The sequence below is a fragment of the Hippichthys cyanospilos genome, chromosome 1 (assembly GCF_059441005.1).
Source record: "Hippichthys cyanospilos isolate Australia breed blue-spotted pipefish chromosome 1, RoL_Hcya_1.0, whole genome shotgun sequence".
Lineage (NCBI taxonomy): Eukaryota > Metazoa > Chordata > Actinopteri > Syngnathiformes > Syngnathidae > Hippichthys > Hippichthys cyanospilos.
Window position 1 is genome coordinate 22,609,611 of NC_142369.1, and position 22,861 is coordinate 22,632,471.

The following is a 22,861-nucleotide window of genomic DNA, read 5'->3' on the forward strand; positions in this document are numbered from 1 at the left end:
TTTTTCTTCTTTTTTTTACTGGCCACGTGACCACGTTGCTGATGACATGTCAAATCGATAACATGTCAGAGTGTTTTAAACTAAATCAACTGCTCGTGTATACTCGAATGGTGGGAGAAAGAGGAAAAAGGAATGATGCTGTGGGTGGTAAATGCAGGCCTATGCACGAGGATCAATTCCACTTACAGGAGAGCTGATACACTATCTTCCAGATTCTTTTTGACAGAAGTGCCTTGTAACAAATGTAGTCTCAGAAATAACAAGGTAGGTTGAAGGTTGAGCGCAAAAAAAAAGTTTAATTAAAGGAAATAGATGAATTTGGCCGTTTTGTATATTGTTCTGGATTTGGGGTGCCCAACCTTTTTGCCAAGATCTACTTTTCCACCAGCCAACCTCCCGCGAACTACTGATGGGGCGGAAACTAATGGGAGGAGGTCTGGTAATCTTTTTTTAGAAGTGCAAGAAGACATACAAACAATGCTTCAAAATAAACTTTACTCATGGTACAAGTAAAGTATGACATGAGCGGCCTTGGTATGCTTTTATTTTGACGTTTTTCCCAGGAGCTTAGTCGCAACAACGCTCAACTAACTTGATAATCTTTGGCTCCCAAAGTGAGCAGGCCGTGATGTGAACAAGACAGTGTTTTTCTGAAATCACATTCACACCATATTATTCTGAAACGAAGTTCAGACAGTCAATTCAGGACGCTAAAAAACAAAACAATATCAAGCGACGACTGACATTCTTTTTTTTCAATCGATGCGCTTTGTTTTCTCGGTTGACGTTTTTTTTCGGCAGCGCGATGTCATGCAGGTGACAAAATTAAGGTCAAGAAAGAGCGACGCATTGAGCGCTCCCGTTCAGGATAATTCAAGGGTTTGATACACAATGACTATTCATTCCACTATTTTTATGTTTGACATGTCATTCATTCATGCCCTTTTTTCTGTTTGTACTCCTTGTTCTTTTTCTTAAACTTAATTTTTACCGCGCATCCCATCACCCAGCCAGTTGCTTACCTCCTTGGAGGGGACCCTGGATCCCTTCCGTCGTGACCACCAGCTTTCCACCATGGCTATGAGACAGGAAAGCACCACGCCGGCTGCCAGGACGCAGAAGACGCCGGCAAAGCTATGGATATCCAGGGCGTTGCTTTGTCGTGATTGCACCGAACTGTAGAGTTCACAGGGGCTGTCCTTTGGCCACCACTTAAGTCTGAGTATATCCATGTCGCCGTTCTGCTGAAGCTCCAAGATTCTAAGGGTATCCAAAAGCACACAGGAATGTAAATACTCCAGTATCTTGATGATGCAACACCTTGAGGGTTGTAACATTGAGCATGCCCTTTTTTGAACCCAATTCATGTTGCCTTGATAGGACGGACTCTCAGCCGGAGCTGCCATTGGTCAGACTATGTGTTCACAAAAAACTTGTTGTGTTTGCGTGTTTTAAATGACTCTGTCTTCCAAAGTTGAGTAAATGTTAAAAATTGAGATGCGTAAGGTGCTTCGGTGCATGAGTGTTAATTACTCATCTGCAACCGTCATGAAAATAGAATGTTTACGATGTGTGTTTATAGACTGAGAGCCTGATTTACTCAGATCCCAGCAGAAAATGACCAAAGAGTCACCAAGTAAGCAGTGTTGCCCAACGAATTTTCATAGGCGATGGACTGTTTGCTATTACTGATGCTGCAGACGTCTCGTAAATCATCATTGTGTTTTATAGTAATACTTGACCATATTTATATTTTAACACACATAATCTGTTGATGTAAAGGAAAGCATGAAGAGTCTCTGTTGCGCAAATGCAGTCAATGAATGGGGATAAAAGTGTCAACAGTCTCTTAAATACCATCCTCAATTTTATTCTCTTCTTTTTCTTTTCTTATTATCATACGGCTACAGTGGCTATGTAATCCACTTCCCCTTGGCATGTTTTGTGTGGTTCATCAAAAAGAAAATCAATAAAGAAAATACAGTATGTTGGAGCCTCAAACTGTTGTTTCCTGATATGAATACCAGAGGTTGTCATGTTTACGTTATAGCGACTTTTCAGTAAGTGTGCAATTTAGAGTTGCAGGCTATAATGGATTTGTTTTGATTCAGTTCTGTTGTGTTGCTCAGTGTAAGACAATCCAGACTGTGTGACCTGTTTACAGTTTAGTTAAGTTGCATTCAGTCATATCACTTGGTGTGCAGCATCCCTCTGTGATCGCAGGTGCTACTGTCAACTTGTATAAATGTGATGGTGAATGGATCTAAAAAAGGTTTACACACTTTGGGTAGCTTGATTATTTTCCACCATGGACAATTTTGGATTGCACCGCTTGTGCAAAAAATGAACTGAGAAGTGACAGGTTCTTCTAACACACATAGTTACAGAAAACAAATTGAATAATTTTCGCAAGCCAGCTACACTATAAAAGCCAAGTTTGATTTAACTCCCTTCATCCTGTGTAACACTGTTTTTAAAAGTTGGGACGGCACAAACAAAATAAAACAAACTGCAAGTTTTTTGTACAAGTATTGTGGTCTATGGGACATACGGTCCTAGTGGTATTTCTTGGCGGAAATCAAAGTGGGAATTCTTTCAACTATTTTTCCAAGTATCCCAGACTTATAAACAAATAATATACGCCATAAGTTTGAATTTTTTTTCCGAATAAAAAAAGAAAAGACCCATCGTGAAAGGGTTATTAAATGACCAAGATGCAGAGAAATTCAGAGTTGAAAGGAATTTTGTCATAGGTGTGACTAACCCCAAGGGAGCCTATACATCATTCAAATTGCTGATTATTTAATGCCCTCTGCTAAGTTTTGTTAATAGAATTTCAGAAATATTCTTAAAAGTGGAGAGGTTCTCCCTGTGACCTTAACTTTTGCCTGTGCTTTACTAGCAATGATTTGCATGTGCCTTTCTGATGCAGTTTTAAAAATGCAAAATCAGACAGCACAATTCATTCCAGGTTTGATAAATTACATCGCGCATGCTTAATTATCTATTTGCATACACCTCGCACAACATGCATGATGAACTGCATATTTTTTCTTGTTTGGCAAAGTTATTTTTATTCTGATTATGATTATGATGAAAACGATGATGATGATGATTATTAATACTTATTCAATTACCATTCAATAATGTGTTCCACTTAAGCAAATGGTGATGAAATGGCACAGGCAGAACCAAAAGCTTATTTAAGCCTAGCTGGTTTTTGTTTTATTGCTTTTTTTGTTGTTGTAAATCATCTTCCTTCTTTACAGTCAAGTTCACACCTGTTTTCTACAATCCTCAGTAAATCAGGTCCTTAAGGAGTTAGGGGGGGGGGGGGGGGGGGGGGGGGCAATGGTATTTATGACAGTGATAGTCTGGAGACTTGCAAACAGTATTCACATCACTCCAGATATCTCAACTGACTTCAATTTTCCTCATTATGAAAACCTACGCAAACATGGAGGGGAAAATCTCACTGAAAACGCCACAGATTATTTTCTTTTTTTTTTTTTTCTTCGTCGCTGTGGAGCGTTAGTTCCATTTGAGGGCAGTGTTGTTCCATCCGATTCTCCCCCTTAGCCGAGAACACCATTTCGGGCTGTCAAACTCATTGTGGCTAACATTAATATGTCTTGCAGCACAGCAAGAGTACCCCGCCACAATGTCATTATGCAGCCTAGCCTTAGTCCGGCGATTGATGGCTTCAGAGAGAATACAGCTCAGAGGTTGATGGGGTCCCTCTGTTAGCCTTCAGCTTATGATTTTAGTGGGTCGTTCTTGCTGGGGTGCGAGGGGATGAACACACACACACGCACAGCACACACATATACACATTCTAAGTCTCTGTTTGTTCTTGGCCGGGTGTTTGAAAAAAAAAAAGGTGATGCAGAGTGGAGGCAAGGAAAGACAAAAAGGAGAAGGGCAAATTGGGAATGCAGAGCTCATCGTTCTAGCACAAAACATGTGTTACTTGCAAAAGAATCCCCTTGAATTCTCAAACTTGAAGCCAAACAGAGGTTAGAAGGACAAGCACAAAGTTAACAACCCACAGATAAATCCATGTACAATGCGACAGATGTTGACGTTATGCACAGGATTTCCTCAAGGAGCAAAAACCCCTGCGCGATTCCAGTGACAGCCTGCTGACAACAATCACAGTGCAAGTCCCTCATCTTTATAAGGAACACACAAGAAGGCCACCCATCAAACGATGCAAATGAGCTCCACAGATGGTTTACATAATTCATTTCCTCCACAATAGCTGGAGAAACAAGGCCCATTTCATTGTGACTGCTGAAAAAAAGTTAGCATTTACAACCATGTCACTGTCGTTTAGGGATTTTCTATTATTACTTCCTGGCCCCATGTGAGTGGGAAGCAATTTAAAAAGCATGCTGGGACTGGAAATGATAGGATAACTCAAGCATACTCGTTTCAACTGTTTCAATGTGATTTGAACTCAACTACCGTGTGTTAGACATCAGTCAACTTAATGGAGGCCTTCCAACTTTGATATAGGTCAGTCCTGGAGAGATTTTCCAAGGTGAGCTAAAAATTGTGAAGAATCTCATTCTAACTTGTTTGGACAAGCCAATGGTGATGTCACCTAGACATTTTAAGGAGACCATAAAGATCGGCGCTCTTTCCCCATCTCTGTAAAAGTCAAAACAGTCACTAAAGGAAAAGACAGATGTCTTTTCATCGCAAATCTATCCAAGCCTTTCCCCAAACTTTTTCCACTAGAAAATCTTCTCCTCTTCGGGGACACAAAGTTAGGGTTAGTGCCCACTTGAGCTTGAGAAAGTGGCGGGGGAAACAAAAAAAAACACCTGGCACATTTGGGGTAAGCAAGGAGGAATCCTCCAGTGATTTTCCTTTTGATTAGGAACTGTCAGATGCTCAGGGCATTAAGCACGAGCACGTTGTGATGGTGAAACTGACACCATTTGTCCTGCTGAAACCTCTTCTCTCTGACCTAATGAATGATTTTTATCTCGATATGCTGGTACCGCTAAAGAAGAAAACTTTTTGTGGTTTTTTTTGTGACACCAGTCCTGAAGCATTTTTGACACACCTCTGTAAATGATATCGTATTGAGATTCATAATTTGTGTCATGAAAATGCAAATGAAGACCACCTTTTGAACAAATTATGATACCCCAATTGACTGATGCTATTGCTTACACTTATCATTGCCTACACGATAACTGCTAAGTTTATTTGGACAGAATTGCTAACACCATTGCTCACTACAACAGCAACCCCAAGAAAGACTGGATTTATCACCTTTTCTTCAGTTTACAAACAGGTTCTGTATCAGCTTTTTTTCAGTTTACAAACAGGTTCTGTTCTATGCAAACAAGTGGGATTCCGCCATAGCCTGTCACTAACCCTCCATACAAAACAGGCAAAGACATTATTCCAATACAAATTTGTTTTTTACACAATTACACCATAATTGCGAAAACATAATCAAATAGAAATGCTGAGTAGACCTACAATACTTACTGAGCATGCTGTGTGTTTATACATTCTTATACCGCTATGAAAACTAGGTCATTCATTGTTTGGAACTGAGTGATCCTTGTAATTTCATACAACAATCATGTGTTATTATACATGATTGTACTCTCACAAGTGGCATATTTACAAGCAGTAAAGTTTGGTAAACCCTGGAAAAATAAATCTCAAAAGATAACCAATTTCTTCATACAAAGAGAAAAATGAATATATTGCTGCAAGCTAGTTATTTGTGATTCATTGGATGATGGAAGAAAACGCACATAATTAATATATGACAATATTTTGGTATTTCAAGCAATCACAAAAAAGGTTACAACCTCAACAACAAAGAATTACTCAAACGGCTTCCGGGTGATTAAAAATAACAAAAGAATAAAAAGCAACAACATTTTTGTCCTTAAGAGCTGATAGCAAACGAAAGTTGGCATTTGACTTAAACTGTAGTATCTTTGAGGGCCTAAGAATGCATTTTCAATTCAGGTTGACGTGCCATAGCTCTGACCTTTGTTAGGGCGTCGTCAGTCCATGGAGTTCATCTTATCTTTAGACATTTATTGTCCTTTAAGTGTTATGCTAAAAAAAAAAAAAAAAAAAAACGTTTTCCCAAACGGTCATGTGTAAGATGATGATGTGCTGCATTTAGATATGACAGCATTCTACAGTGTAGGTTATTATTATATTTTTTTTAATTATTATTTTAATTCCGATTGAGGAGCATTTTAACATTGAAAAGAGATCCCGAGTACACGTGTGCATTTAGTTCTAAAAATTGATTATTTTGACTGGGGGTGTGGTTTGGGGGCCATGGAGTAATGCTCGTATGGCAGTAACTCAAATTTGCATTGGCCATCGGTCGTAACCACAAACCCTCATATGTCAGGGCAGCTGAGACACCCGTTTTAAGTTTTATTTTTAAATTTTCCCAGAAAACGAGTGATGAGTGCACAAGCCATAGGCTCATCTTTTGTTTTGAATTAGATAATAGAGAGAGAGAGAAGGATTTCTGGATTCAATTCCGGGCTCCAGCCTTCCTGTACGGGGTAGGATCTTCCTGTGCTTGCGTAGGTTTTCCCCAGGTACTCCGGTTTCCTCTCAAATTTCAAAAACACGAATAGTAGGTAAAATGAAGACTCTAAATGATCCAGATTGAGAGTGTGCATTGTTGCTATTTTATGTATGTGTACCCTTTGACTGGCTGGCAACTGGCTCAGAATAAATCCTGCCAACTGTCTGGTCAGCTGGGATCGGCTCCAATATGCTCGCTACCATAAGGATAAGCGGTTAAGAAAATGAATGGACGGATGAAGATAATTGACATTAAAATGGTATATTCTTACTGATTCGGGTCTGAATGATGGCTGCAGCTCAAAATCGGATTGCCGAATTAACCAGTGAGCGATGATGCTTAGCTGGAGCTGTCATTTTATTGTCTTGTCCATGGTTGCAATTGAGAGAACAAGACAGGAGGTTTACATACTTTAAAAATCCTGCACTGTGAATTCAGGCATTTATTTTCAGATAAAATACATTGTACGTGTTCTGGCTCCTTATGACCCATCTTACCATTGCTTTGGTTACAAAGCTGTTTCATTTTGTTGGTTTAAATTTAAACCAACAAAGTGCATTGAGCACTTCCTGTCTGTTCAATTTACATAACATCTCGACGTTGTTAAAATAAATTTCCAAAGTGTTATGTATTTCTATTATTGAGGCTACTGTACTATGTCGGAATGCAAATCATATCTAGGTATGGGCCTAATTTATATTTTGTTAGCAGGAAATATACGCTCGTGTGGGTCATGCAGTCTAAGCCACAGAATGAATGACAGGTGCTGCTGTGCTTGGTAAAAGGTTGACTTTGCCTTAAGTGTGTCACAACACCAAGTGAGGAGGTGATTCAATGGATGAGCCTGCAGCCTGTCTGTGGTGTCATCTCCAAGGAGCCTGCGGTAGCCTGTTAGCGTGTGAGTTAGCTCGTGACTAGCATCTTTCGTTGGGGCATCGATAGCATGGCAATGACTCAGTGGAATTACATTCTAACCAGCAGAGGTTTTAAGACAGTATATTTTTGCAGCGTGAATATATGGGGATGTGTGGACATACAAAATATTTCGAGGTCTACATTTGGTTGACAGTTAAAATCCAAACATGCCGTTTCAGCAAATTCAGCGTGAGTACGCTTCTTTGTAGTGTGTCAAATTTACAAGACAGAATTATTTTAGGTTAACAGGGACTTCCATTCATTTAAGCAGAATGCAGTTATTACAAATACACATCCCCTTTTGGACATAAATATACTCTGCAGTAACTTGTGTTTTAACATTTAAACACTAAAAGTACTGTGCAACCAATCAAGTCAAGTATGCGGTTCAAAACGGACATTGATGCCCACCTAGGATGACATGGGAAACAAGAGATTATGACGCCCATGAACATTATGATAGCAATGCACTTTGTTGATAAATAGACATGGCAATCATTTTCAAATTGTTGTCGATAAATAAAGAGACATGACAATCATTTTGGAATTCACAATAGTGGCCACTGTTGTTCTTCATTAATCTGGAGTCTGTGTTTGACAGGCAGGATAAAAGGCCACTGTGCGGCAGTCTGACAAAAACATGGCTCGAGTCAAAGGTTTCCTGTGGTACGCCATCTGTCTCGATCACTAATTTGGCTGCCGCTGCCTCATTGAAATATGCCCTAGCCCAAAAATACACACTCATACACACAATGTTTTTGTGGTGTTACAGATGACAATAGAAATATAAATTTGCGCTAGGGGCATAGGGATGCAAAATGTAACTTATTCAGGAAAAAAATCTGAAACTGAGAATTGAGTGTACGGGAAGGGGATCTGTCTTTGACGCGTCACTAAAGTATTGAAGTTTATCTTCATTTTAGTTTCATGATACAATTAAGCTTCTCTGTGTAGCTTCCTTTTTGGACAGTAAAAACTATACTGAGTGGCTCGGTGGTTAGCCCGCGCGCCTCACAGTTCAGAGTCCCAAGTTCAATTCCAGTTTGCTCCAGCCTTCCTGTGTGAAGTTTGCATGTTCTCCCCTAGCCCGGGTGGGGTCCCTCCGGGCACTCCTTTCTCCCACGCTCCAAAAACATGCATGGTAGATGTATTGGATACGCAAATTTTTCTTAGGCGTGATTGGGTGCGTGAATGGTTGATGCCTGTGTGTCCTGTAATGTGCTGTCAACTAGTTCAGAGTGTCCCTCGCCCTAACGATACCCTTAGTGAGCATAAACGGCTATAGAAAACGGATGGATGGATAAAACTTTACTGCAAACAGGAAAAGTTAATGTGTTACCATGGTCTTATGTTGACTTTGTGTCAACCGGTTCGGGGTTGCCTAATGCCGAATGCCCAAAAACAGCTGGATTAGGCTCCATCACGCCCGCCACCCTTGTGAGGGTAAGAGGCCAAGATGATGGATGGAATACTGTAGTTCACTTTTCGTGTTTTCCAATGTTAATAACAGTCATATCAGAACTGAATGCGACACTTTAATTCTGGAACATGACTTTCATAATTATGACTTCTCATGGCAAAATGAGTTTTGAAATGACAGTGACTTGGAAGTCTATCCGTATCCAAAGGTGTCTTTTAAAGGCTGTGATCATGTATATTTGATTTATTCCCTTCTACGGTGGTTCTTTGTACACGCAATGGCATATTACACTCAGCGTTTTCTGGAAATAATGACTTAAACCACTTGAAATGGTGACCATTGTATGTTTTCTTTATCTTCAGGGGCTCCACTGTGTGACTCCTTTTCCATCCAAGCCCATTTTCCCCATCCTTTCTAACACTAACTGCCTTCATGTCTTCTCCCAGCACATCTATCAACCTTTACTTTGGATTTCTTCAAGCTGGTTTCCCTGGCAGGGCTACCTTATTACTTGAAATTGAGCACTGTATATACAGTAATGTGTGTCACATTTAGTTTTTCACATCTGAATGTCACGTCTTTTGAAATTCTGCAACAATGCAGTAATTCTACTTTCTCTGCAATTTAGGTCTCAATGTCAGTGTTAGCCTGATGCATTAGGGGATTAGCTTTCCGTGTGATGCACGAAATATGATTTATAGTCAGTGTCAGTCGACCTGCGTGTGTATTGTCATATTTTAATGGTCAGTAGCTAGGTAAACTATATGACTACATATATGTGTGTGTGTGGGGTGTTGTGTTCTGGAAACAGCTGTTGTGTGTGTGTGTGTGTGTGTGTGTGTGTGTGTGTGCATGCGCATGTGCGTACTACGTTATCACCTTGCTTTAAGATCGTTGACTTTGACTGGGGAGATCTATAATGACTTTAACACTCCCACTGGATGTTAAAAGCAAATCAAGAGAAGGTTGTTCGTGTGGTGGTGGGGGCAAATGTCGGCTTAAGTGTGTGTCACTGTGTGTGCGTGTGCGCATCAGGTTCCCTACACACTGCTCTCGCTCTCTGCAGTGGCGGACTGGATGTTACCATAGCAACTCGAAGACAGGAGCCTTGATGATGGGGTGATCACGCATTATTAATTGATTTGAGTGGGTGGGCGGATGATTTGGATTGAGACGGGAGGGTGGTAGGTTTTGAGATAAGGAAATGATGATAAATAGTGTGTGATCGGGTGTCAATGATTTTAGAGAGTGTCAGCTCCAATCATCATCATGGTGTGGGATTGAGGCTATATTTAGCTTGATATGTCAGGCAAATTGGCAACGCAAATATGACTTTGTGTCAGTCAGTGCTGACAAAAACAAAAATGGACAAACAAACAAAAACCCCCAAAACTGGTAGTTAAATAATTTTGAGTCTCTCATCCTGCATTTTCCAAAACAATTTGCCCAAAATCACCCTAGTTAGTTTTAAGGGACAGCCATTTTGGGAACGGATGTGGCGTCATTGACAGGACAATTCTTTGCCCCAGCAGTGATATCCCCAATGGTTGTCATAGCCAAAATGGAGTATTCTGACAAAAGTCAAGAGGAAATGGGCCAAAGTAGATATTTATTTGAGCCAGTGAAGGCCGCTGATTTGGAATCTCGCAATGAAAATGGCTAAACCGATTTGTCAGTCAAAGAAAATGCTGTATTGCATTTGAGAAACCGAGCAGGGCGGAGATGGAGGATGCTGCTTTGATCAGATGCCAAAGACTGATTTTGAGTGCTTTTGTTGTCATTCATCCATTTTCTGTAGCCGCTTATCCTTATTAGCGACGCAGTCCATGGGCAGTAGGCGGAGGACACCCTGAACTGGTTACCAGCTAATCGCAGGGCACACCGAGATGAACAACCATTCACACCGAAGGACAATTTAGTGTCCAATTCATCTGCCGTGCATGGAAAATTCCACACAGGAAGGCCGGAGCAAGGTGGATTTGAACTTGGGTACCTGAACTGTAAGGTGGACGTGGTAACCACTGTTCCACCGAGCCGCTGCGTTTATTGCCATCAACACCAAATTGAAGAAAATTCTGGGTCATTTTAAGCCAATAAATTGTCACGACGTGTCCGATACCCTTTTTATGCAGCCACCATAAACTTACGTTTGGACTTAATAGGATTAGGCACACAAAAATGCTGCTAGACTTTATTTTTCTTATTATTATTGGGGCACCCACGCGCTTTGCATCACACGTTTAGAGCGTTCATAGACTGGAATTCTGTGCAAGCTGGTGCTGCCTGCTATGGCTAATTGCATCCAGTCTTGCCTATCAAAAATTCCACACAGGAAGATTGGAGCGAGCTGGAATTGAATTGGGACCGTGATGCGGATGTGCTTACCACTTCCACCGTGCCACCCTCTAATAAAGCCTGTGTAAACAAAATAGAATTAGATGCCAATTTTCCTGATGAACCATATATATTTTGCTATCTGAGCACCAGAGGTACACTTTAATAGTTTTTAGTTTTTTTTTTAAAACATGAGAGCTCATGTTTGTATATCATAATTACATGCAAGAGCTGCTAATGCTATAAGTCATATCCCTAACTGGAGTGGAAAGGATGCTTAAAGACGTCAAACTGTGCTGCTGTGCCGCTGCTGGTGTGAAAGGAGGAGGGTTTCACAGTTTAACTGGATGGTGGAAACTCACACTGCACCCTGTCATCTCAGCACTCAGAAACTTATCTTTAAGTCATTGGTATTGATCAACTCAGCCGTTTCGTGCTATCAAACTGCTCCAATAGAGGTTAGGCTTCCACTTTGACTGTCAACTTCACTTCACTCTTTCCATGCACATCAGAATGAGTTGGGCTGAGCTGGGCAGAAGGCAGGGAACATCTTGAATTGGTTGGCAGACAATCATAGTAATTTTTAAAATACAAAGTTACCTTTAGTTATGTAAACCTAATCGGATTAACGCCAAAAATAAGACCCTTGTTTTGAGTTTGCCTGACAGAGACAGTAGGCCCAATTTTCGTTGCGAGTGCAACTCTCCTTTGTACCTAGACTTTGCACATTTTAGAATTGTGAGTAATGGAGCGTTTGTGCAGTTGTATGCCATGGTGGGACAGAATCAGCCGAGTCCCAGCCATTCGTGGCATAATCCCTTATTTGCATTAAAAATACGATTGTGCGAATCTCAAGAGGAGTTTGACGTAAAAACAGATTTGCTGGTTCATGCGTGACACATTGGCACACGTTCACACAGCTGTATCCCCTTGCGGATGATGGCTGTGCATGTGACGTGTGCAATCAGAGAATGAATTGCACACGTGACCCCCTATCCTAAAACACGACCATGCGACCCAAATAGGGGTGCTACAGTATATCATAATTATGTGATATATGACAATGTTTTAAAAGATACATCCATCCATGATCATAATTTGTTGAATAATACGATGTTTACGGTAATTCAATGGTGGCCCGCCTTGTTGCCATGGAGACAGTTATAAATGAAATGTGATGACATTCTCTACACTTCACAGACCTCAGAATCCATCACCCTAAGCAGTCCACTTTTGATGACCACATTATTAGTGCATTAGGGCTGCAACAACCATATGTGTCAGTACACCCTAACTAGTGGCACACTGCCCCAAACACAGTATACTATACCTTCTCTGGCACTGAATGAAGTTTATGTTGAGTGTGCGGGCACCAATCTACCAAAATCAGGGCCAACGTGTCTGTAGAGCAATACTGTCAATTTGGGGCTTTTGCCATTGAAGCATAACTGCAGTTAATGAATGATATTTGCAAGTGCCAAAGAACATTTACCTACTCATACCAAATGCCCTTGCATACTGCTTAATCGATAATGATCCCACCTTTTCCAACTGGGTCAGTATGCTTGGGGTATCATGGACTGAAATGCATACTGCACTCAACCTTGCTCAACACATTCATTGTACATTGTACAACACATTCATTGTACATGCCTAAAGTCAAAAGCAATGTTCAGAAATGAGTATTGCTTCTGCACTACTACTACTACTTCTGCTTCTACTACTACTACTTCTGCTTCTGTTTTTGAAAGACTGACACCAGATGTTCAAGGCAATCAAATAACATGATGTATATGCCTCCTCGTGGGCTTAATTGCTTATTGCAGTCTACTGCCAGATAAATACATTAGACCAATATGTTTCATACTGTACATGTTGATGCATGCATGCTTGACATTGTGATGTGGGTTTAGTGATTTTTGTCATATTCTTCTGTCCCTCTATGAGAATGATTGAGTAAATGAAGTGAATGAAGGGAAGGTTGTAATAAGTAGCTGTGGCTTTTGGTTTAGGATGGTAGGGGTTTGAGATGTGTTCTTGGAATAAATAATTTTTTGAGGGTTTGGGTGCAGATTTTGGTGACACAAGCAATGACGGAAGTGCAACAGTTGGCTGACGGACAACAATCACAGTTTGGGTAAACTTCCATAAATTATGGCCCGAGCATGACGGAAGGAGGCTCATGTACGGACAGGACTGTAACTGGCGGACCAGCAAAAAATTGTACAATGCCCATTTCCGATCGTTTGCATGATAGTGAGCACCCTACACACATTTGTGCGTTGCAGTGTATTGTAGTTCCAGTTCTATGAAAGCTATCATGACAATTGTCCTTTTCACGAGAAGCCTAGGAAGATGCTTTGAGGACCAACCTTTGTTAGAAAAAAGGCGCGAGTCACATTCAACATGGTAAATCTTCAAAATTTCCTGTATAGATGTAAGAATTAGGAGGTGCCATTGTATGTACTGTATATGTCATAATCACTAACCTAAACTTTGACCCTAAGCTTGAGCTTGAGACGAGAGTTTTACTGTTGTAACTTACGTATAATTAACCTAAGAATATAGAAGAATGTGTGGTGGAACCGTAGTTAGCACATCACACTTCCAGTTCAGGGACCCAAGTTCAAATCAACTTCCCTCCGGCCTTCCTGAGTTCTCTCTGCATGTTCTTCCCAAGCCCGCGTGGGTTCTATCCGGGAACTATGGCTTCCTCCCACGCTCCAAAAAAATGCACGGCAGGTGTGTTGTCTGATTATGTGTGATTGGGTGCGTAAATGGGTGTTGGCGCCCTACGATTGGCTTGCAACCAGTTCCGGGTGTCCCCCTGCCTACTGCCCAAAGCCAGCTGGGATAGGCACCAGCAAGCCTGCGACCCTTGTGAGGATAAGCGGCTACAGAAAATGGATGGATGGATAAAGAAGCATAAACTTGATAGTCTACGTCAACTAGCAGCAGCTGCAGTCATTTAACATGAGTTTGAGGTTCACGCATCAGGTGGTATGCACAGCTGAGAGCCTTTCAGAAGTGCTTCTGTGAAAAACGATAGCCTTAAAGTGTGGCCATGGCACTGCACAATGAGTACCACTGCAAAGTATACCTGCCACAGCTACATTCTCTTTTTCTCTTGACTTTTCACTCGCGCATCGAGTGACAAACACGTCAGGGGTGGAGACGGTGGAAAAGGGAAGTTGTGAGGTGAGAGGTGGAGTAATTGGAGGGACTCGTAGAGCATGATGGAAAATACAGTGAGAAAATGAGAGTAGGATCTGTTAAGATGGAGGTCTGACAACAAAATCAGGCAGTGAGAGAAGAGAAGAAATAAGGATGAAATGGACAAACAAGAGAGGCGTGGAGAATAAAATGAGCTGAGTGGAGGTAGAAGATGAGCACAGAAGATGGACATGTCCGGCTAAAATGAGTTTGTTTGCTCTGAGATGAATGAGTGAACGTGTGTCAGCTCCTTAAACGAGAACAGCACTGGACTGACAGCTCACTTACTGGCTTAACAATGTTGACATCATCAGGCTATCACGTGGCTCGCTGCTGTCCGCCATTTCTGATGTATCCAGGATCTTTTTTTTTTTTTGCACTGAATAGAATATTCACATCATCTTTTGAAAAGAGTGTCAGATTTGTTTGGCACTTGTGTCTGCGGGGAGATTGGCACGAATCTTGCCTTTTAAACGGATAGTGTATAAGATTTAGACCGCTTTTCATTACAGACAGCAGGAGGTGCTGCAGGTGCTGCATTTACCATTGTCCATAGATATAACAAACATGGCCGCCTCCGGAGAAGTGCCACCCCCCTATGTAATATATTTTCATGATACCTAGGCCTATGATAATATTTCAAACATACGGGTGGTAATTAAGAACACATTCATTTGTAAGTTTTTGAAATTTTACAATCATTGAATTTATTCCTTTTTATGAAAAACGGTCTAAATCTTCCCTTTAAGGGGAAACTGCATTTCAAGTTGAATTCACCAGATGATTGAATGATTTGGCTCTAAATATACACCAAAGTTAAGATTGGCTTTATGATGATGAAATTGTATCTTCGTTTATGACCAAATGGTTTGTATCTACCTTTGGGTTGACACATTTAGAATGATAATAATGTAAATAAATGTAGTATCATAACTTACATAATTTAATGCATTTATTAACTCATTCACTGCTAGCGCAGTTAAAATGGATTTTTGATTTATATAGCGGTCAGTAGGAGTGAATAAATGAACTAATCCTCTGCCAGTCCAACAAGAGTGGATCTGTGACATTTAAAGCCAGCAGTGGTAGTGAATGACTTCATGACATTATTTCGTTATGAATAATTTAGGAAAACATAGAAATATTCTATATTTTTTTGTTTCTAAAACTACAATATGCATTACTTTTGTGATACTGTTGTTATAAAACATACGTATATTATTTTGTTTGAGTAGACTGTGCATATGAATTTTTTTGTGGCCTCTTTAAAGGCGCTTGATGTGTTGCACCAGACTTGTGAAAGTTTTTTTGAACCACTTATGAGCTTAGGTCTATAATTGGGAAGGTTTGTAATGTCAGGGTTTTTAGTCATTCTACTGTACCTGTGTTTCTTTTATTCATATAGACTGTCCTCTCACATAGTTGAACAGAATTAACATTATATGTAGCCACAGTCACACAACCAATACTCGACACAATAGTCCATATTATATGCAGTTTGAAGAGGAGACATGCTAAAGTAATTTATTTTCAATGTTATATCATGACTTTGTTTTTGTACACAAATTGCTGCTACTCCTACTATTTCCACTGATCATTATTCCAAATTTTACAATAATAATTATATTATGTTTGGCAACACTGTGAGCTCCAAAGGCAGTAACTGGATTTGGTAAAGGTTCATGTCTGAGCGTAATGCGTTTTTCACTTTTGGATACTGTATTGTTTCAGGCTTAGCGAGTGCCATAATTGCCCAGCCAGAGCTCGATCAAGGAGGATTCTCCTTTGAAAGAGATTAACCATGAAATTATGATCATGGTCTTTACTGTTATGTGACCCGCATTAATCTAAGAATAAGTCAATATCACACATCCTCAATGGGCTTGTTTAATGGACTGTAGCTAGTGGACTCTCTCGATCACACAGAGGTGCTGCTTTTGAATGCATGAGCCTTTGAAAATGGCCGGCCAACTGTCGCTTTAATGCAATGGAATCAGCAGCATTGTTCTTAAAGCCGAGTGTGAGTGAGTGAGTGAGTGAGAGAGAGAGAGAGAGAGAGAGGAGAGAGAGAGAGAGAGAGAGAGAGAGAGAGAGAGAGAGAGAGAGAGAGACAGAGAGAGAGAGATTGTTCTTAAAGCCGAGAGAGAGAGAGAGAGAGAGAGAGAGAGAGAGAGAGAGAGAGAGAGAGAGAGAGAGTTAGTTTCTACCCCCAGGCTCACAAACAAGGCCATGCCAAACTTGTCGACAAAACTCTAGTCGCTCAATTGTAGCATGTTCCCAAATGAATCCCGATACAGGCTGTATCGAGACATGAAATGTTTCTTGTAGCTGCCTTACTACATCAGTGTTTGTCACACTTACAGTAGATTGTTTCCCCTGGAGCAATTATAAGCAGTTTTACAGCTGGGCAGTAAAATAAAGAAATCAATCAACAAATCCCTGGAAAATGTAGGCCTATTTTTTGGGAATACCCTTACCCAAATAAGGGTCCACGAAAATAATGGCACCAATAATTATGAGCTAAAAAGCTGCTGAACAACTGGCTCACTCAAATTGCCATGTTGCCACAAACTTCACAATGTCATCAAAGCATCATTGATCTTTTCCATCAATATCAGCATCATCCAAAGGCTGAATCAGCCATTTTGTATCTACTCTGTTCTGTGATATATTCACCATTATATTATATATTATATTATATTCAACTGAATGCTTTAATCTAAAACAAAATAACAGAGATTAGCTGGTCAATGTCATTTGCTGAGTTGTCTTGCCTTCAACACAAAGTCATCATGCAGTACACTTTTATTGTCATTTTTCAGCTAAAAGAAAAATGAGGTTTATTAAACTACAATTACGCCAATAAGCTTTAGCCTGTATTATCTTCACTGTCTCAACTTCTCTTCAAAACAAAGTTATACTTCTTGTGACTCTGATACAGTCACAATTAAAGGAAACAATACATTTCAACTATCAGCAGTGTGTTCATAACCTAAACTTGATGGGTATGCAAAAATAGTAAAAGCAAGAGTGATATCTTTGAGTTTGCTGTAAAATGGAAAAAACACATTTCATAAAACCGTTAATTGTAAAGGTTAAAAAAATGTTTGGGAAACACGATTGCAGATTTGTGGAGTTACACATCATATACAAACAAATAACCAAAATGTGTCCGCTGTTGTTGATTTCATGAAAAAATTCAGGCCGTTATACTAAGTAGGTGGTCTCACTGTGCTGTGACGTTCAAGGTTCTGTAATATTTCACATCCTGCTTGAAAACAAGAGCAAGTGAATACGTATTTTAGAATGGGTGAATACTAAATAGATGCACTTCTGCCAATATATTGTGTCCACACGGTAAAAAGAGTCAAGAGCTATGATTAACAGTCGTGGCACTGGACTGAGCCATTTTGTAAATTCCTCCGGCACAGCCACTGTGAACTCATCACGAGCACAAGATTATTCAGCAACATGCACACACACAGTTACTGAAAAGGAGCTCATCTTATTAAATCATTCTTCCTGTGTTTTGCGATAAAAGCTGTGAGAACAAAGCTGTAGCACAGCTACAGATCAAGAAACATCAAGACATTCAGCAGTGGTGGCGCACGCTTGAGTCAACTTTTCTTCAAGTCTTATTCCTGGTGCCAAATTCCACTTTTTCTGGTGATCATCATTGTTGTACGAAGACATGAAAACATGCTGACATCCGTGTTACGCAGTGCCACTGTTTACAGAGTAAGTGTTTCAAATGATTATGAGGAGGGACCATTCTAGCTGACCCAGACATATTAGACAGAGCTGAGAACAATGATGATGAATTATTAATCAGCAATACTGCAGCTGACCATGCGGACCATTGAGTGCACAAAAGAACTAAAAACTACTGCTAAGATATAAAAGAGAAATAAGGACATCCTCCTTGTGCTTTGATGTGGTTTTATAGAACACAGCAGGTATACCCAGATTCAATTTAATTCCTGTACAGTGGAACATTGGTTCACAGATTTAATTGGTTTCAAGACTGGTAGAGAAAAGTTCAATTCCTAATTGAAATGAACAGAAAGTGAATTAGTTAGATCCCCATAATAAAGTTAAGGCTCCCTTGTTTTTATCTCTGAGTAGTTAAAAAGAAAATAGATTTTATTTTGAAGAACGAACAGTACGTTTGCTAGTGAAAGCATCTTTATACCATATTTAAAACATTTAAATTGTTGCTTTAAAGACCATAACTTTTGAACCTTTGATTGTATTTTATATTTACAACAGCTGGTTTAACGTGTTGTTTCAGTAGACGCAGGTGTGTATTCATCACTCAGTCCATTCTGGCAAAACCAAGCTCATGTCGATAGGGTTACAGTACTCGTCATATGTTTAGAAACACCCTCAAGTTCAGTGCTTTTTTTCATGGCTTAGAGTTCTAATGAATTGTAGATTGTCGACAATTGGAAGAAATATTGATAGAATAAGTTAGTAAACTAGAAGATGTAATCAAAACAATGTTTTATGATTTAGATTCTTCAAATTAGACATCTTTTGCACAGAAAACCTTCCTCATCTTGGTATTTTCCCACAGTCGAGTTTGAGATGTGAATGATGCTTTATGACCTGAAATTACTTTCAGGTCTCAGCTGTGCATGATGAAGTTAAAAGATTGAATTTCTTGACCTCTAATGTGTTTCGCAACATTTGATTTTATCCGTATACTACAAGTGTGTTTTGGAGGACAGAAACTTCAAATGCATGCAGCAGCATCCCTCGAGGTCCAAGTTTGAAAACCCCAGGTATGTCCATCCTTTCATAAGTCGAAAGCTGTGACAAAGATGGCATGGAAATCACACAGACCGCTCCGGGATTAAACACACAAAGGAAAGCGGGTCACGTAAAACAAGAGTTTCCTACTGTGATTTTAAAGTGCGAGGCAACGAGTCGACACGCTTCCGTTTCCACGCGGAAGCTTTACGAGCAGGGTATGAAAGGTCTTCGGCCCCTAAAGCAAATTTAGCAAAGCTCAGTAAGTCCAATCAGTGTTCGGAGGATTCTGTGCGTTAGCTAAGTTTTCAATTAGGCCTCATTAGGGCAGAGTGTGTGGGTGAAGTGGAGCAGATCATCAAAGCTGGAACAGGATAAACAACACAGGCAAGTCAAATGTTCATTAACCGTCATTAACACACCGAGAGTGTGAGATGGAGACCTTGCCGTCATTAATTGGAAATAAAGATTTGATGGAAGCACAAAGTGTGTAGGCTGCGTTTGACAGATAGCTTGCCAGCAACACAGACATAAACATTACATTGTGGATGTTATACATAGCAGGTCTGCACAGCCTGTTTACAAGCATCCTGCTGGGACTCAAAATGTGAGATTTACTCGAACAAAAGCAGTTTTATGTGCACTTCAACGGTGCATTTTATTTTATCTATTTTGTAGCTACTTTACAGAATAAACCCAGATGCTTATTGGGTTTTTCTTCAAGGTCGGCAATAACAAAACTTTCACAAGTCAGTTCATCGATAGATTTTTAAACTGTAATGTATTTCTGACAAATTTATTGCCCTGGGCGCTGCTTGCCAGAATACTAAAAGCATTGAAGAAACAGTTTGTAAGAGCCATACAAGGCTAACTTTGTTTTCAGTGGTCCCTGCAGCACTTTAATACAATCTGAAGAGAACTTTGAGTGGGCGAAATTGTTTCAACACAAGCGACACTAGTTTAACCTCAATTTATTGTTTGGGTAGGATCTGAAAAGAAAATAAGTAAGCTGTCAAGAGAACAATGACAAAAGCCAGCTTGACTGGCTTAAAATGTAAATTCAGTCAAACCTCCCTTAGGTCATTAAATTCAGAAAGCCAGCTCAATTTTTAGCAGCCACGGGGCAAAGCAGCAACAGACATGTTTTTTTTTTAACTAACATTTTCATTGACTGATGATGTGGGATCTTGAAAAATAGGAGAAGACTTTAGCTGCTGGCATTAACCACTATAACTAGCATTGTTACTTATCTGCTAGTGTTTCAGCGCTTGACAGCCCTTTAGTGACCCTGTCCTGCTTAGATTATGTCAAAATAGTGCCACGTGGCTTGAAGTCTGCTTAGGCAGAAAGTATTTTTGTGTTGAATGACAGATGTATTCCATTCATGAATATGTGAACAGCGGTCATCGAACCCTCTGAATCACTGTAATGTATTTTATGAATTAGCCCAATGGACACAGTAGATACACTTTGCTCACCTCCCACCCGGAAGGGTACGGGTTCAATCCCTGACCCTGGCCAAAGGTTCAAGCTGTCCTTGAGGCGTATGAATGTGAGCGTTTGTAAAGTGCTTTAAACATAATTTGATTACATACTGTATTTCTCAGAGTACAAGTTGTTTTTTTCCTTCATTTTCAACCCCCATATCAGGGGGGGTCAACTGATAACTAACTCAAAATAAACCAAATTTTCCCTCATACTTGTGGTTGAATATCGTTAATTTGAATAGGAAATAAGTCATATGTCATTTACAAGGCTTAAAATGATTATATCATCTCTAATTGGTGTTTGTCCGTTCTAGCGCGTTTGCACAGAACATCGCAAAAGTGCACTTTCTTCAAGCGTGGCTGAATTGTGTCTGTTATCAACAACAAGGCTGCATGGATATTTTTTTTTTTTTTTGTCAGACTTTGACGCATTATGGATTAAGGAAAGACGGCTTGACTTGTCCATTCAAAACAAAAATGCGAGAGCAGTGGCAGTAGGTGGAGGGTGAAACACAGCGAAGGTTTCTCGCCAGAGTTGTCACTTGGGTAAAGAAAGCTTCAACAAAGTGTTTCTGTTCAAACAAATTGGACAGGTCCCAAGTTGACTACCTGTGGAAGAGTAACGAGGATGTTTGAACAATTGACAAGAAGGAAGTAGTGGAAGACGAGGAGCTATTTGCCGTGTCAGATAGAGATGAAACTTTTAGGGCTTTTGGACCCCCTTTCCCCCGTTCCCGCAACAGTTGGTTATTTGATATAAATTTGATAGAAATGTTTAAAAGTACCGTAATTTTGCTATTTTAATAACCCACACCTTATCACACATTATCTATGTAATCACTGAAGTCAGGGGTCGACTTATAATCACGTTTTTGTAAAACTCACCCACACTGAAGTAAAAAAAGGGAGGGGGGGGGGGGTCGAATTATAAGAGAGGTTCACTTGTATTGGAAGAAATACAGTACACACATACAGTATATTTTTCTAAGAGATGCTTTAGGGAATGCTTATTTTTTTCTCAGGACTTCAAGGCAAACTTGTGTCTAACTGTCAATTGAAATTAGCAGACTATTCCTTTCCAGTGGACTTTTCTGACTGGCAAATCTGCAGGCTGTCTCCATCCATCAGAAAAAACACGCAAATATGAAAACACACATTCAGCCAATGCATCTATTCTCCTGCTGCAGAAAACACACCAAGATAGAGGTGCTTCACCTGACCTCTAGCAATGGCTTCTTCTTCACAACAAAGTGGTTGAAAATGAGGACGTTAGAGGAGGCTGTCTATTTGTAAAGACAATGGCCCCTCGTCTCTCTCCAAAGTGTCAGATACAATCAGTCTTTCCTCATCTTTGAAAATACCTCTGGGGAGCTGCAGGTGCTAGCTGAGAGAAATGAAGTTAAGCACTGTGACAAACATACGCAGGCAAAATGCACAGTATACTGTCCTTCCTGGGTATGACTTGAGATTACCTTATACCAATTTCTGTTGTCTGTTGATGTTAGGAATACTTTAAATTCATGACAACATCTTTTGGCGTTAAAATCTCTTTCACAACACAAATAGTGATTAGAATCTCATAGGGAAAATTCAGGTAGGGCTCAATGATTTGTTTCTCTCCTGGGGCTAAAGCAGGCTTTACATATACCTGGGGCACAGAGGAAATAATTCATATATAAGTACTATTCCTTGGAGAATCATCTCAGAAATACAAGTCCACCTTTATATAATTAACCAAATTACATTTCAATGGGCAATACTCCGGCTTCCTCCCGCACTCCAAAAACATGCATGAAAGGTATATTGAACACTCCGAATTGGCCTTAGGTGTGACTGGGTGTGCGAATGTTTGTTTTTCCCTCTGTGCCCTTCAATTGACCGGCAACCAGTTCAGGGTGTCCCCCCCAACTACTGCTCCTTGACAGCAGGCATAGGCACCAGCAAGCCTGTGAGCCTTGTGAGGATAAGCCACTCTAAAAATTGATGGATGGATGTTCTGAGCGCACTTTGTTGGGGAACTTAACTCTTCAATGTAATCTCTTACCGCTAAGTTAACTTCAAAGGATACTGTTCGTGACTTAACAGATCTTTATTATAAATTATCTATATGATTGGGGCCGACCTGTGCTCAGAATGAGCAAGAATATTCCT

General features: G+C 40.1%; 1 protein-coding gene across 7 annotated transcripts in view; it reads right to left on the reverse strand.

Moving 5' to 3' along the window:
• Positions 1 to 22,861, reverse strand: part of grid2 (glutamate receptor, ionotropic, delta 2) — a 461,289-nt gene that overhangs the window by 15,839 nt on the left and 422,589 nt on the right. For all 7 annotated transcript variants that reach the window (XR_015865772.1, XR_015865770.1, XR_015865771.1 and 4 more), the window contains one exon: positions 1,023 to 1,260. Coding sequence is in view for 4 of the 7 variants with exons in the window: in XM_088415956.1 (XP_088272082.1) it covers positions 1,023 to 1,260 (238 nt within the window). In the remaining 3 variants the exon portion in view is untranslated. The remainder of the gene's footprint in view (positions 1 to 1,022; positions 1,261 to 22,861) is intronic.